General features: G+C 38.5%; 1 protein-coding gene across 1 annotated transcript in view; it reads left to right on the plus strand.

Moving 5' to 3' along the window:
* The window catches only part of VEZT (vezatin, adherens junctions transmembrane protein), a 47324-nt gene that overhangs the window by 25197 nt on the left and 4717 nt on the right, over window positions 1–17410 (plus strand). The window contains exons 6-10 of the mRNA XM_019474038.1: window positions 4880–5027; window positions 8882–9213; window positions 9886–10079; window positions 15387–15487; window positions 16677–16884. Of these exons, the coding sequence (XP_019329583.1) occupies window positions 4880–5027; window positions 8882–9213; window positions 9886–10079; window positions 15387–15487; window positions 16677–16884 (983 nt within the window). The remainder of the gene's footprint in view (window positions 1–4879; window positions 5028–8881; window positions 9214–9885; window positions 10080–15386; window positions 15488–16676; window positions 16885–17410) is intronic.

Consider the following 17410-nt stretch of genomic DNA (forward strand, 5'->3'; position numbering starts at 1 on the left):
CAATTGTACTGTGCATCACTTGCTTTGTGTATTATTATTATTGTTATTATTATATCATGATTATTATTGTTATTATTATTTTATTTCCATTATTAAACTGTTTTTATCTCAACCCACGAGTTTTTCTCACTTGTACTCTTCCAATTCTCTCCCCCATCCCCCCGGGGGGGCGCAGGGAGGAGTGAGCAAGCGGCTGTGTGGAACATGATTATTATTGTTATTATTATTTTATTTCCATTATTAAACTGTTTTTATCTCAACCCACGAGTTTTTCTCACTTGTACTCTTCCAATTCTCTCCCCCATCCCACCGGGGGGGCGCAGGGAGGAGTGAGCAAGCGGCTGTGTGGAACTCAGTTGCTGACTGAGGTTAAACCACAACAACTAAGTAAAAATAAATAAGTATAAACATCTGAATTAAATACAGATTTTATAGCCATCAGTATTTCTCCTACCAAAATATCTGCAGCAAATCAGGTTTTTATGTTAATGTATGTCTCAAATGTGTTAGAGGGAGATCTGTCGGAGGAACCTGTTACAGAGAATTAAAAATCTTAATTCACAGTTTTATTCATGGTGATACAAATTGCATAAACTTGATACGTTATCATTACTTCAATAAAACTAGAAGTTTAGCAGTACTTGCTTGTGGCTTTTAGCTAGACAGCTGCCTTCAGTGAGTAGAATAAATTAATACTGTCTTAATTAAAATTTGTTCCCATGTAAAATAGAAAAAAAATGCAATTATACTTTAGCCTTATACCAGGCGTTTGTATCAAACTTGGTGGACCAGTGATTTAATGGGGTGGAAAGTCATATTCCTTACATTTTACATGAAGGGACAGTTGGGTACTTGCAGAAACAATTCAGCATTTTCTCATGCCGTTCTTATTCTGATTTGTTCATATCGGCAAGAGTACGTTGCTCAAAATCATAGAAGAAAAAGTCAGAAGGGAGAAAAGAGAAGAGTATTTCTCTTTTAATCTGGAAGATAAGGGTGTAGCAGGATGAAATGGCTGAAAGCTTAAACTAGAAATTAGGCATTTTGGGTTAAGTATTTAGAGGATATTGCGCAGACCAGTGTCATGGTTTAACCCCAGTCGCAACCGAGCACCAGACAGCTGCTCGCTCACCCTCCCCCTGCCTCCCCATGGGATGAGGGGAGAGAATCGGAAAAGCAAAAGTAAGAAAACTCATGGGTTGAGGTAAGAACAGTTTAATACTTGAAATAATAAGATGATAATAATAATAACAACAACAACAATAATAAATTGTAATGGAAAGTAAAACAACGAGAGAGAGAGGAACAAAACCCCGGGAGGAAAAAAAAAAATGAGGTGATGCAACCACTCACCGACCAACGCTCAGTCAGTCCCCGAGCAGCGGCCCCCCCCGCCAGCTTTCCCCAGTTTATGTACTGAGCATGACGTCACATGGTATGGAATGTCCCTTCGGCCAGTTTGGGTCAGCTGTCCTGGCTGTGCCCCCTCCCAGCTTCTTGTGCACCTCCAGCCTTCTCAGTCGGTAGAGCACGGGGAGCTGAAAAGTCCTTGACTTAGTATAAACACTGCTTAGCAACAACTAAAACATTGGTGTGTTATCAACATTATTCTCGTCCTAAATCCAAAACACAGCACTGTACCAGCTACTAGGAAGAAACTTGACTCTATCCCAGCTGAAACCAGGACAACCAGTCACTACTAGCGCAACAAATCTGCACTATGTTCCATTGAATTGTGTAATAACTCAGGCAATACTTCAGTCAGCGTGCTAGTTGCTTAATATTTTTATACTTAAGAGCCTTGTGGGTTCTGCGTCATGGGACTCTATGGTTTATTCACTGATTTAATTATATGCAAGCTGGATGGAGGAAATTTTGTAGCTTATGTTACTGGATGACGTTAATAGTCTCATCCTCAGCTGGTGCAAGATCGTGTGATACTCCGTTTCCATTGAACTATATTGATAGGTGGGACCTGGGCATTGGACCATATAAACTGAAAAAACTTTAATTTTGTTGTAAGTGTAAGGTGTCGTTCTCTGATGGCAAGGCATAAACAGTGTTATAAAAACAGACATTGGATGGCAGTACTTTGAACTGAATGATATCTTACCCCATTAAGGTGGAATGGACATAAAATGCATTCTATGTCTTTGAGATGCACTGAGCACACAGGGAAACTTGCAAATTTCCTCTAGTAAATCTAGTAAAAAATTGTTCCTTCTCCTCTGTAAAAATTTAGTTACTGCATCATGCAATGTTAGAAAAACACATACCTTTTAACTTGGGAAAGAGAAAGCTCACACAAGAAAACAGTAAGCTGAACAAAAAGTAGTACCCTCTTTGGTTCATAAAAGCCTAAATCAGAAATCCGATGCTGGAAGGTCTGAGTAAAGATACTTGGGCATTTTTCAGTGCGATGTTTCCTCCTTGACCAGCCAGTTCATCACATGCTTAGCTCATCCCTTCCCACCTGGTGAGCAGGTGAGAATTCTATAAAAGAGCAGCTTGGATTTCACAGGGATATTGTGAGGCCCTCCTGTTAGATCTTTAGCTGGGAATGTGCTTTTGAAGAGCAAAGTATGACTATTAAAACTGTTACGTACAGGGGTACATTAGTGTTCTTGCTTTTCTATAGGTAAATAAATTGGCCTCCTGACAGAGGTTAGACATTCACTGTACAGATATTTTATTCTGGACTTGACAGTTTATTATTAAGTAGCTTTGCCTTCTCTTCTTCCAAGCTAATAAGGAATGTAAGTTAAACAGAGGAATGAAATATTTTCACAAAGACACAGAAAAATTAAACTAACCTAAGGTTAGTTACTGTATTTTGGCTTTCATAGTGTCGTGGTTTAACCTCAGTCGGCAACTGAGCACCACACAGCCGCTCGCTCACTCAAAAACATTAGCACTAAAAATACTTGCCTTTTAGAGCAAAGTGCATGAAGGAAGTGTATTCGTGTATACGTATATGTTTGTGTGTATGTCTTTAAACTTTCTAAAGGTTTAGTCCTTAGGAAGCTAATGGGGGCATGGGATCAGTTCTCTGCTTTCATCTGTCACATAGAAATGGGAGTGGGAGGGCTGCAATAGAGCCAGGCGAGGCCGGAGGTGCGGGAGTCCACGGGGAATCCTTAGCTGAGACATAGTATTGATAAGTGGCTCCTTTGATCAAACCACTCATTTGAGATGTTGCCTGGAATTTTTTTTTAGCATGGCTTAGAAATTCATGTGTGTCCAGACTGCTTTTTATGGTGTTCATGCTGTTGGAAATGTCTTGTTGCGGGAAAAGATTAACAAGGAGTATAATTAGTCTCTGAGATAACTGGTCCTGAAGGGTTTTGACCAGACTTTTCAATCTCTGATGGACTCACCATCCTCATCCCATGTGCTCCATCTGCTGGGCATGCTGTCAGGTTAACTTAGAATAGACACCGTTTATGTGAGGCAGCTGTTGGTGGCAACAATAATATTCTGTTCCTAATTAAATTCCATTGCAGATTTTTGTCTGAACACTTAATAGACTGCTTTCTTCCTGGACTTTGGGGAGAAATTAGGGAGAAATGTGTTTGTTTGTTTAGAGCCTGGACATTTTGCATTGCTGTTTCCTGGGATGCAGAATATTTTTTTTTTAATGCAATGTTCTTCTTCTCAAGTGGTAAAAATTTTCTTGAGCAAATCACTTTTACAAGTTCAATCCCGTGAGAATTTAGCACGTGGAAAATTTGGGAGTGAAAGCGGGTGGAACTTGTAACTTCCCCAGAAAACATACTAGTTGGACAAGAGACAAGTGCTTCTAATCAGCTTTATGTGCCCCAAGAGATGAGAGCATTCAGTTTGTAAATTGAAATATAAATGAAAGAAACCATAGTTTAAATTAAGGCCTTATTTTCATGAATGCTTTACAAATATCTTCTTCTATATATATTTCTGTGGAACAAATGTGCTTATGACCATAAGTTGTATGTTTCTGTTTTAAAGCAAATTTTACTATTTTGTGACTGGGTTACTATCCAAAATGTGCAGAAATCTTGATCTGTTCCTCCTCCCCCTTCCCCAGCATGAGGTTAGCCTAAAATTAATGCTATTTTAAAGTAAACGCTGCCTAGTCTATGAATTATTTTTATCTGTCTTCTGGTATCGGTTATGTTGTGCTTGCTTCCTACTTTTTAAGCATTTCTGAGGACTGGAAATGTACATTTTCCTACTCAGAATTTAAATGTGCTGAATAGTGTTGATAGATAACAGTTCACCGCTGTTCCTGCCAAGATCATGGTGGCTTTACAGCGATGTCATCAATAAAATTAATGGTATGACAATCGGGGAACTCCTGTTCTTCACAGTACTATCTGAAATGTCAAAGAGCAGTTATTGTAGAGATCTCTGAGCGGTCTCTCCACAGGCAGAACTCGCAGGGAATTCCCATCATCCTGAGTTTGGTCTATAACGTAGGCTACCTTTGAAACTTAAAATTGCACAATTGTTCTCCTCTTTCCTCTGTTAAATATGTGATTTCTGGTTTAAGATTGACATGAGCTACTGCTTGGAAACTTAATATTTAAAGATAAGATAGTTTCCTCACTTGAAAGGGATGCAGGGATTTTTCATCGGTCTGTTTTGTTTCTTTTTATGTGTTTGTATTTAGACGTAGGTGTTTTGTCAATGTATTATCTCTCATCCTTCTAAGAGCCTTTAAAACTTGTGCTCTGAATAAGGCTTGCAAAACGTTCGATTAAACAGGATTCAGGTGGATTTGGGTGGAATGTATGTGCTTCATACAAATTGCCAGAAAGAAGAAATGTTATTAGGTGTTTTTTCCTTTTCTGTGTGTTTAATGCAAAAGTTGCTTTGTTAACCACCTTAACTCCAGCTAAACCTACCCTCTGAACTCAGAGAGTGACAACGTGACCAGCTACATCTGTGTAGTCCCCTTTAAGGAGCTGGGTCTGGGACTGAGCGAAGAGCAGGTCTCTGAAGAGGAGGCACACAATCTAACCGATGGCTTCAGCTTGCCTGCGCTCAAGGTAACCTCTCCTAGAAGGACATAGGCATCCATGCAGGCTCCTGCTGAAAATCTCTTTCAGTTGTCATGAAGCCCTGTGGCTTGTACGTACTAGCCTGTAGTAACACAGTCAACTGAGGGGGAGATGTAATCAGTCTCATATCATGTGTTTCTACATTTACTGGCATTTAGGTGATTTCTTTTTGCATGTAGTTGAAGAGAAGTTGCACAATACAACATTAGGCTTTTTTTCTGCAAATCATGTAAATTCGAGTCAGTGTTTCATAATCAGCTTGATCAATCTCCTTCTTAAACATGATTTTTTGCTCTCTGATTTCACTTGATCCCAGCTGAATAAAATAATTTCCAGATTTGTACTTACATCTTTTTTAGCTAATCTCTTGACTTGAATAAAAAGAGAGGTCAGAAGATATAAATTAGTTGTAATTGCCAAAGGGAATAGCTGCATTTGGTTAAACTGGTGAGTAGAAATCATAAGCTTGGACCCCTGCTGCCGTGAGCCAGTGCGGTTCTTTGATCTTTGAAAAACATTTAACTGAACAGAATGACAACCATATAACGGCCTTTTTATCTATTTTGTTTTGAGATGTTAGGTATTTTTAATTTGCATGAGTCAATGTTTGCAATTGGAAAGAAGATCTAATTTGAATGCAAGCCTTCTACACTCTAGTGGTTTTCTGCCAAGGCAGTTCCCTTTTAACATTATTTTTTTAATGGAAAATTCCGTTATTATGTGACTTCTGTGTTTCTGTGGGGTTGGCTTTTGTTGCATTTTATTCACTTAATTCCTAGACCTTGACTTCTTTTGTTCTGACGGTAAATGTTACCAGTAATAGTGATTGCTAAGCTCTGAGGCTTTGTCTAATTAGTCATAAGCTAAGAGCTACATCAGATGTAAGCTTTTGGGATTTTTTTCTTGCCTTTTCATTAGCTGAAGTTTTAATTGCAACCATGCAAGCCCACTTATTTACCCGCTTCTTTTTAAGCACAAGAAGCCAGTTAGAGGTGCCCAAGCTTGTAAGCTAAGTCTTTGTTTACCTGCAGTTTGCAGTAATTTAACTGAAATCCATTTTAGTTAAACTGGTTGGGATGCTTTCTGGGTACAGTTAAGCTCACAACTAGTAAATTTCAGGTTACGTTAACTCATAACAGACAGTGATGTAGGCTGGGTGTGGTGTAGTTGAACCAAGCTAAGTTAACATAAATCAGTCTTAAGCAGATTCCTCCATAGATAATAAAATAGATATACTTCGATAACCTTGGGACATATTTGCGTTGCCAGCCCTGGATTTATGTGCAGTCCTCTTCAGGGTTTTTTTTAATTTGAGAGAACTTGTCTTTATATTAAGATGCAGGTAGAATACAGACGTGTATACAGATTTAGTTAATATTTTAATTTTCATTCAAGCCCAGGTCTAGGCCAAATGACAAATGTAGCCTATGTCTTTTGGCTACCTTGTCCTTGAACTAAACCAATTTAAAGAGTGAAAATTTATGCCTTAAGAAAAAATACCGATTCAAGCTGAGGAGAGCCAGTTGGATGTTTTGGGTGAAGTTTAAGTGTCAGTAAAAATCATCAGAAGTCATTGGCAGAGGAAGCTATTTGCAACCCTACATACATCTGGAATTTCCTTTTCTCTCATCATCGTGCCTTTTTTCAGGTAGGTTTTGGATTATTATTATTATCAGTTCCTGAAGTCCACTACTTTTGTGTGCTACTTTTTCACTGCTTCTGCCTTATGTCTGGTGGAAGGGGTTGGTCGTCTTTTGTGCTTATTATAGCATGAGCTCTTGACTGTCTATCCAGAGCACCACACCTTCAGGAACATTTGGGTGATTGCTGCCCATTTGTTTGCTTTTTATTTTAGCACCCAGCCAAATCACAGTCTTGCATGTGTGCCCAAAATTGATTTCATATCATTCTGTGTTCTTTCTTCTCATAACCATCTTTTGTAAATTGAGAAATTTTTTTTTCTTTTGGAATATTTTATCAGTTTGCATCCAAGTATTTTTTATATACACTTGGGGTATATCAGACCACATCTATCTGAAGGCATTTAAATTTTTGTGTTACTATTCTGAATGTTTTGCTCTTGATTGTTTGCACACTGGAAAAAGCTGCTACTTGTCCATATTTTCATTCAAGCCCAGGTCTAGGCCAAATGACAAATGTAGCCTATGTCTTTTGGCTACCTTGTCCTTGAACTAAACCAATTTAAAGAGTGAAAATTTATGACTTAAGAAAAAATACCGATTCAAGCTGAGGAGAGCCAGTTGGATGTTTTGGGTGAAGTTTAAGTGTCAGTAAAAATCATCAGAAGTCATTGGCAGAGGAAGCTATTTGCAACCCTACATACATCTGGAATTTCCTTTTCTCTCATCATCGTGCCTTTTTTCAGGTAGGTTTTGGATTATTATTATCAGTTCCTGAAGTCCACTACTTTTGTGTGCTACTTTTTCACTGCTTCTGCCTTATGTCTGGTGGAAGGGGTTGGTCGTCTTTTGTGCTTATTATAGCATGAGCTCTTGACTGTCTATCCAGAGCACCACACCTTCAGGAACATTTGGGTGATTGCTGCCCATTTGTTTGCTTTTTATTTTAGCACCCAGCCAAATCACAGTCTTGCATGTGTGCCCAAAATTGATTTCATATCATTCTGTGTTCTTTCTTCTCATAGCCATCTTTTGTAAATTGAGAATTTTTTTTTTCTTTTGGAATATTTTATCAGTTTGCATCCAAGTATTTTTTATATACACTTGGGGTATATCAGACCACATCTATCTGAAGGCATTTAAATTTTTGTGTTACTATTCTGAATGTTTTGCTCTTGATTGTTTGCACACTGGAAAAAGCTGCTACTTGTCCATAGTAGTATGAGTACAAAGATGTAAATATATTATTTCAAATCCTGTAGATCCAAAATCTCAGAACAAGTAAATTGTTAGACCTGTTCTGTAGCTGACGGGGGTGGAAAAAAGCATGATGAGTAATTACTTTGTCTTCCTCGGTCTGGAATGCTTGAGAACAGATTTCAGACTACACCTCATAGTCACCTACAGTTGATCCCTTTTAATAAGGGCCAGTATTGCAGAGAAAAATGTCATAACCTTTCCTTTTCATTTGCGAGATATAAGATGCTACTGTTCTGTCATGGTCTACCGAGCCAAGAGTCTTCTCTAAACGGAGAAAACAGTTCATTTCATTGGAAATGAAAGTTCTCAAGAAATTGAAATTGTGGGTTTCAGATGGACTGACCTCTTTTATACCATATATAACATTGTGAATCGATTCATTTCTTACAAGCCTTTCCCTCCTTAGTGATAATAGTGAAAATTCTGACTTTGGCTGAAAAAATAATTAAGTTAGCTCAGCTTTCTTCAGATGTAGAATGTTTTTTATTGAAGTACAGTGCAATTAGACTCGTGTTTCAAGGTTGAGCATGGGGCAAAGCAGTAGTTAGTAGATCATAGAAATGATAGCTTGGCATTATAAAGGAAAAAAGATCTTCGCTGCCACTGGAATTTTGGCAGCCCTTTATGAGCTGTAGGGTATGTGGAGATTATAGCAAATAATGAAACTGCTGATGACAATATGAGTTTTTAGGCCTCTGACAACCTTCTGAGCATAATTGCATATAATATCCTTCATCGCGGAATTAACAGTCACCTAAGGTTCACAAGATCTGAACCTCACATGGTCTGGGATACCCTTCAAAAACATTCAGCGGATTTTTGCAGTTTTTCAAAGTTCCTGTTGCTGGCCGAGGAATGTTTTCCCATGGTGTATCTGTACATTTACTTTGGAGGCTGGCTGTCTTCCCAGGTGCACAGAGCTAACCCTACCCTGTTTTGCAGGTCCTCTTTCAGCTCTGGGTAGGGCAGAGTTCAGAATTCTTCAGGAGGCTGTTGCTGCTCCTCTCCCCAGCCAACGCATCCCCCAAGCCCTTGGTCTCCCCTGAACGGCTGCCTCATCATATCTTGTCTGATGTGACTCAAGGCCTACCTCATACACATGCTGCCTGCTTAGAGGAGCTTAAGCGAAGCTATGAGTTTTATCGGTACTTTGAAACTCAGCATCAGCCGGGTTTTGAACGGCCAACCAGAACAAAGCAGAAGTCAAGAGAGCTGAACAGTCTTCAGACAGCGGTACGCAGCTTGCAGCTTCATCTCAAGGCACTGCTCAATGAGTAAGTTTACACATGAATATGTGTAAATAAATATGTGTAAATATGTGTAAATATGCCTGTAGGAAGAAGGCTTCAGACTTGAGTTCTTTGGGTTGTCAGCTTGTATCCCAGATTAAAAACAAAAAAGGTGGATACGTATAGTCATTGGAGCCATAGGCATATCTTCACATAGTATGGGGTCAAAGATCCTTGGTTCAGTATGGAATCTGATATTGTTTCCTGGTTATTCTTTAAGTATCTGGTGAAAATTCAAAGCTAAGCAGTGCATTAAGATCTTGCCTCGCTTTTGTCACTGCCTTGAAAAAATCTGAAAACATACTTATCTTTCATTGATTTTGCAACATACCAAATGCTTTATAAGAAAGTTCAGCTTGTAGCATCCACCTAGTAAATATTTTTAAAGATTTGTCACTGCCTTGGTGAAATAGTTGAAACTGTCCTACTCCTTTAATCTTACATGTAAGAATTGCTCTAACGAATGCAGGTGAGCAATGTATCTTGATGTCGAGAAAAGGATCTTATTTTTAAAATGTTGGGGCATGTTTGAGGAGTTGGCTGAGTTAGAGCCTTAAAACATGAAGAAAATAACAGGATATTAAATGAAATACTTGAAGGAATGGTGAAGTCAAATATTTATTATTACTTATTTCTGTTCATCTGCTCATCACTTAGGGTAATAATTCTTGAGGATGAACTTGAAAAACTTGTTAGCACTAAGGAGACACCTGAGTTGACAACAGAAGCCCATCAGGTTCTGGAACAAAAACTAAAGTTTATTCAGCCTCATATCCAGGCAAGCAACAGCTGCTGGGAAGAAGCCATTTCTCAGGTGGAAAAAATGAGTGGAAGAAACCCAAATAAAAAAGGTAAATGTGAGAAATTAATTTGGCAACTAATGGGGTGCACTTTAGAGATGGAATGCTCAAATGGATCAAAGACAGCGTTCAGCCTGTGTATCAGAATTTTAGCTGAAGAAGGTCTTACAACCATACACTTTGAAAAACTATATACATATGTCAAACTTTTTCATTGTGATGACCTTGAAGCTTTTGTTTCAGCAAAAAACGTACACGTGTTAACTCAGTCTGTTAGACCTGTGGATTCAGATTGTTACATTTCCAGGTGTAGACCGATAGTAGCTTTTTGCCTTTGATTGGTGAATCACATGTGAAGGGGTAGGATTTTGATGAATCCTCCCTGAGATTTTCATTTATCTACTGCATAAAAATTACATAGTTAATTGAAATGACAATGACGTTGTCATGAAACTTTCTTGACAATGACATTTCCTGGAACATTTTAAATTGTAGAGGATGTATTGAGCATATAATACCCGTTTACCTGCTCTCTCAGAGAGTGAGCTAATCTTCTGTGTGCTTAAAAGTCACACTGAGCAGCATATCCCAACGTTTTGCCTTATGTGCCTCTCCTTAGTGACCTGTACTGCCCATGCTGTTCTCCTTGTGAATCACAACTACCTTAAATAATGGAAGTGAACTTAGGCTCTCCTGACATGGAGTTGAACCTATAATTTCTAATCTTTCTTTTTTCCAGGAGCTTTTTTACTGTCCTAGGAAGGCACAGCCCAGCATCTGAAAAATGCTGGTAATGGACACTGCATTAGGAAAATTATGACTTGGGGTATCAGCACGTTACCTACAGAAATCCAAATTTGTAGTTAGCTGAGCTCTTAATGATATATGGGTGGGATATCCTGTAGATGGATGAATATCGCTGTGGGCCTAGAGGCATGCAAGCTGACCTTGTTCATGCTTACATCAGAGCTGGGAGCACTGGGAGGCCTAATGCAGGCTCCATGCAGGTCCAGACACGGTATAACCAAATTTGTGTGTACTTTGCCTGATAGTCTAGTCTTTCAACTTCCCTCTCAGTGCTGCATAAAACAACCTATGAGGATATTAGATGTAGTCTGATCCATTTGCATGTGCTAGCCTATTGTGTTTTGTTGATGCCCTCCACAACCAGCAGTTCCACTGATCTTTTTTTTCCCCTTTCCTTAAATGTTCTTTCTAGACTGCACGCCATAGTATTTTTAGTTATTTTTGTTTTATTTTTACTTTGTGTATAAATTTCACAGCAGGCACTTTTATTATAACTTGCTTCCTTTTAAAGTTCAGTACAAAAATAACCTAGTGTCTGATCTAGAAGGGAGGGATTGCGTGGGAAATAAAAAATAAAAAATCCTTCACTTTCACTTTTGCCCAATGATTTTCCTGGAAATGTGCTGGGGTTGATTCTCTATTTTGCAACAAGTTTACTGAATTACTCCACAGGAGCTACTTTTAAATTATGTTAGTCATTGAAAACTATTTTTATCTGACTACATTTGACTTTCCTGATATATTTCTAAGCAGTCCAGCTTCTGTGAGTTGACCTTTTCAAGCTGTGCATGAAATCAAGTCTAATTCTTCTGCTGTCTTTCTACAAAACTTAACAGCTGGTCTGTCAGTCATGATTATGTGAATTACTTCATTAAATTCCTTGGGGTTTTTTCAATGCTTCCTGAAGGCTCTTTGGAAGAAGATACCTTCCTGCTGAAATAATATAGCAGCTAAGCACATCTTTCTTTTGTCTTTATGCACTATTATCCAAAACCAAAGGAATCTTTTGACAAGAGCTGTAGCGAGAACCCCATGGTAGTAGAATTGTGTCTAAGTGGATGCCCAGCACTTTTGCTGCAATAGATGTTTAGTTCAACTAACTAGTTCAACCAGTAGAGCAGTGGGAATACCGTTTTCCATGTCAGTTATGAACACTGTTGAAGAAGGAGCTGTTTCTGATGGCTTAGACCCAATTTTGAGAGAAAATATTTCATTACATAAAAGCTGTATATATTTGTTAAATAGCAGTATCTCATAATTGTGCCTTAGTATTTAAACAGAATAAGTCTTTTTTGCTTCTTCATCTATAAATACAAAATGTATCCAGTATTTAAATTCACTGTTTGCTTGGGTTTCGTTCTTACCATGTTTATATAGTGAGCAAAAATGTATCTTTGCTTGTCCTTCTTGGTTCCTACTGCTCTCAGCACGGGAAGGTTTCCTTCTGTGAGAAGTAGAAGTCAGCTCAGCAGCTGCAGCAGCAAAGGGCCAGTGTTGCTCCGCGGAGAGGAAGAAACTGGCAACTCATTGGTCCGTCCAGCATCAGAGTGCTGTTGTTGAACCAGGAGTTGAAGGCTTCCAGCCACTAAGGAGCTGTTTTGAACTATGGGCTCTCCTAGTTGTGGTATCCTACGTAGCTGCCTATCACTTATTTTCAGAGCAGTTTTGCGTATCTTTAATTGTTTTCTGTATAAACAGATGAGTCTCCTTCAGCAAGCACTGCATGCTGCTTGCCCTAAATCATTCTGTGTCAAAGCCGGTTTCTTACAGCTACGTTAAATAGTTCATGGCGTCAAACTCTGTCAAAGCAAAGCCTTTAAGTCCAACTGATTGAACATTCATACACTCCCATCAGCCTTTCACGGGTGGTGATACTAGCATGTATTATAGTATTTGCTTACTTTAGTGAATGCCGTTTGGCTTCTTTGTTTACAGGACGTGGTGTATTTCTAGAACCAGTGCCATTAGTCACTGATCCTGTCAGATACAGAACAGAACCTGAGAGCAAGTGGGGCTTTAGCACCTTGAGGGGAATTCACCTCTACTTAAATTCATTGGGCAGTGATAGACTTACCTATCATTGATCTACATGGAGATCTTTGCTCATTTCCAACATCAGTTGATTCTAGACTTTCAGCTGTCTTCTCTTTAGTCTTTCACCTTTTTTCATCACTGATAAAACTGATTTACCACTTAAGGCCTCGACAAGTTAAGCATGTAGTAATCTGCTGCTAATTTTACAGAATGGAATACCCTTTATGGCTAGTTACAGTGTTGTTTTAATGATCTTTGAAATAATATCCCTCAAACTGTTTAAATTCCATCCTTTTTCCTTTTAAACTGTCTCTATCTTTGCAAATGTATACAACTTTTTTAGATATCTGTAAGAGCAAGGCCATAGTACTCTGCTGCGAGCTCCTGGATCTTGCAGTCCTTTGATCCACTGGAGAGGAACTAAAGCAGCAGCAGTTTCAGTTAAACACTGTGTATTCATGATCTTGAAGCATATCCTTAGCAATGGCATCATCCCCTGTAGGTGGCAAACAGAGCAGTCTGTACATGTTAGAGCAGCTGGTTTACTCCTCTGATTTGGGAAGGCAAGCTTTTCATTGGTAACTTCCATATACTCTTCCAAATTTGTCTTTATACCTTCAGGAGCATATTTCTATTGTTGCTGTCATTATTAAAATGTTTGTATTACAAGGCAGAAGTTATGCAATGGACAAGGGGGCTTGATATTTATAAAATAAATATCTCATGTCAATTTTCCACTTACTTCAAATTTCACTACATGCTTCACCTTTCTTTTAAACTTTGCATTTAGATACTTCTGGAATGTCAAATCTTTAGCTTAGCCCAGGCAACTAGGGAATTACATATTTGTCCTGTTTGCAAAAGCAGGTAACTGAGCACCACTAAAATTGTCACTAATGTGAACTGCCTACTTTCAGAATACCATCCCTAAGTATTCAATATACAGATTAGAAATTGAAAATAGGGTTAGGTGGGGCTTGGTGAGGTCATCTAGCCCATTCCCCTTCTCAAGGGTAAATTAGGGTTTGTGAGTAAATGTTTACCTGTTCCTAAAAACTTCTCTTTAGAGACATTCTACAGTATTTCCAGGCATCTATTCCAGCACTTAACTCCATTGCCAGTAGAAAGTTATTACTGAATATAAATATCTCTTGCTGCAATTTAAAAGCGGTACTTTTGATTCACCCACAATGGAAATCCATTTGCTCTTTATAGCTCTTACATTTTTGAAGGCAGTTAATATGTTTCTTTCTATCTTCTCTACGTGACTCTCTATCCTTCAGCTCTTCCCTGACGACTATACTTTATTTAGTCCTCTGGTCATTTCCACTGTTTTCCTCCGGACTCCCTCTAGTTGGTCCACAATATTATTGAATGAAGGAGCCCCAGACTGGGCACTATGTTCCATCCACAGCCTGATCAGTGCCAGAGTAGAAATGTAATTTCATGTGTCTAACAGTCAGTGCTGTTGTTTATATGTGCTAGTATGTGGTTTGGCTTTTTGCTTGCAGCAGGGTATAGTTGACTACTAGGCTCCTCACATCTTTTTCTCAGTGGTGCTGCCCAGTCAGTTGTCGTATATTTGTGCATTTGACTATTCCAAAGCACAAAAATTGGCAGCCACTGTCACCAAACTGCTGTATCTGAAATCCAGTTCTTCCTGAGCTGTATCTCTGATTTTCCAGTATTCTTTTCGATTCTAATTGTGCCCTTCAGTATCCTTGCAGATTATCCCAATGTTAGCAGATTTAATGAGCTGAAACACTTTTCTTTCACCCATTGGAAATATTAAAGAGTATTGGACTTAAGACAAATCCTCACTCAATATATTGTTCTTGTCTGAAAATGGTAACTACACTCTGATTGTCCAAGAGACTGTTCTATGCAGCTAATAGCAACTTCTCCTGGCTATGATGTATGTCATGACACCGTGTCAAAAGCCATGCTGAAAACAAAATGCAGAACGTCTTCGGTTTCTTTCTATTCATAAGACCTGTTACTGCATTGGAAAATGAAATTGGAGTGATTTGACATCTTCTATTCTCAGCAAACCCACACCGGCTGTCACTTATCTCCTTGCTACCTTCCAAATAGCTCCCTGTAAATTTTGCTTGATTATTTCTTCCAATATTTTTCAATGATTTGAAGCTGATTTGCCTATAATTTTACTATTTTACTTCTCTTTTTAAACTTGGGCACCAAGTCTCTTTCCTGGTTTTACCAATTTTTCTTGCCATCTGCAGGTTTTCAAAGTCTATAAAAATTTTGAGATTTGTTAGCTGAAGTATTTCAAGATGAGTTTCATCAGACCCAGCTTATACCAAAATAGCTAAGTTATTTAAGTGCTCTCTAACACAGTGTTTCAATATATTCTAACCAGCCTTCTCACCATTTTTTTTGTGCGTGCCAATCCTGCCTAATGAAAATGCCTGGACCCTGCCTGAGTGAGTCAAAAACATCATTCAACACTCAATCTTTTTCTTTTTTTTTAATCCCTTTTCTTCTTTCCCCCTAAAGGCAAACTTGAAGTTTCCTGTGACAACCTACAGCATACTACAGTACCTTTAACACAAGCTGCCATATACATAGAAAACAAAGATCCAATCCCTGAAGAGCAGGTAAAAAAAAAATAGGACCGTTTAAAATAATAATTGGGGCTTGTTTGCGGTATCCATTCCTTTTTCAGTTGCTTGTGCAGTGACCTTCTTGTCTTGCCGAGACAGATCAAGTAGGTAGCCAGTGCCATTTCATAATTTGACTTAGAGACAAAAATTATGTGTATTCCTTTTGCTGTTCCATGGGGAGGTATTGCCCATCCTGGAAAAAAGAGCACTAGCATTTACTTCTTCTCATATATATCATTAGAAAAAAGTGACAAAAGGAGAGCAGCAACACAAGTCAGGGTAATATAGAAAAAAATGTGAATTGCTAAAAGGCGGTATTTAAAATAGAGTCTTACTTGCATATTGTGGGATGAACTGACACAGCTGCAAAAGTGACAAGCTCCAGAACAAACCAGCCTGCCTCCAGTTTGAGTAATCTCTGCATTTTTGGATACCTAAAACAGGCTGTGACACAGAACAGTTTTGTGGTGCTTGGGGAACTCATGTGCGATGGTTGGGCTGTCTTGAAGAGAGGCTGGCCTCCTCCATCCCAGAACTGAGTGGCAGATGCATTCTGAAAGTGGATTGAACACCCATGCTCTGCCCTGTCCCTCCCTCGCCTTCTCCCAAGTCTACCCCACATGTATTCTCTCTAGATTTTTTTCCATATCAAAGAGCTGGGACTAATAACTTTACTGGCTGGCTGTTATAACATAAATGGAGCTCTGTTTTTTCATGCTTGTAAGCCAATATAGTTAAAATTGGAGGAGGAGTTTGCTATTCTCAACATCCTCTTAATAAGGATTTACATAAGTTAAATTAGCAAGGTGCCTGACTGAGGAAGAATTGCTTACAGTGTAAATTTAAAAAAAAAACAAAACACCGCATCGGCATTGCTTATTTCCACCTGTAATTATGGGGAAATGGACTCCCATTTTCAAGGTATATCACTTGATCACACTTGTGTATGAAAGTAAATCCTAGGTGAATGCAGTAATGTTAACTTTCAGTGAGTGGACTTGCTCCAAAATTATACAAATATAACTGAGAGCAGTGTCAGATCCCCGGGCTCTGCTCAAACAGGGCTCCATCCTATTACTGTGGTTGGCTTCTGTTGAGATCACTTGATCATGCATCAGATTGTAGGACAGGGTCTACACTGACAGTGAAGATCAAAATTTTTTTTCTTTCTTTCTTTCTTTAGGAATTGGAAGCATATGTTGATTATTCAGACACGGAGAACGAATACAAAAGGGAAGATTTTTACTGCTTTTCCCAGGAAGAAAGAGAGAGACAAGAACGAGAGAGACAGGAATCTAAGAGGGTGTTACAAGAATTGAAATCTGTACTGGGATTTAAAGCTTCAGAAATAGAAAGACAGAAATGGAAACAGCTGCTATTCAGTGACCATGGTAAGCATCGCTTTTGAAAATTAATTCCTTTCTAAGAAAGGGTAGGTGTCTATTTGCCATCAACATCTGACTACATTAGAATTCGGACACTGCTTAGCTATAGTAGTGTCTTTGGTAGAGCTGTGTGGCCTTAGTTTGCTATTCCATCTCTTTATATTACTTGTAGCAATCATTTTACTATATATTGAAAAGAACTCACTGAAATGGGAATTTGGCTCTAAACAAAATGTTGAGCTAAAATATTAAACACACAAAATATTAAGACAGCATAAAGAGAACTGTCAGGCTATAAATAACGCAAACTGAACTGACTTTCTTTCATGGCTTTCCGGTAAATATGAATTTTAATCAGGGTGCATAAATAAATTACTTTTCAGAATTTAAAGAAACCATCAGAAATTATCCCAGACTTACAAAAATATATAGGTTAAGGTGAAGAGCTAGACTTTGAAATATTAAAGGCTCATAAAAGAGTAAGACTGGCTTTTGTTTCCACGAGAGAGTGAGTATACAGAATATGTTTAAA

The sequence above is a fragment of the Aptenodytes forsteri genome, unplaced genomic scaffold, assembly GCF_000699145.1.
Source record: "Aptenodytes forsteri isolate BGI_AS27 unplaced genomic scaffold, ASM69914v1 Scaffold360, whole genome shotgun sequence".
NCBI lineage: Eukaryota > Metazoa > Chordata > Aves > Sphenisciformes > Spheniscidae > Aptenodytes > Aptenodytes forsteri.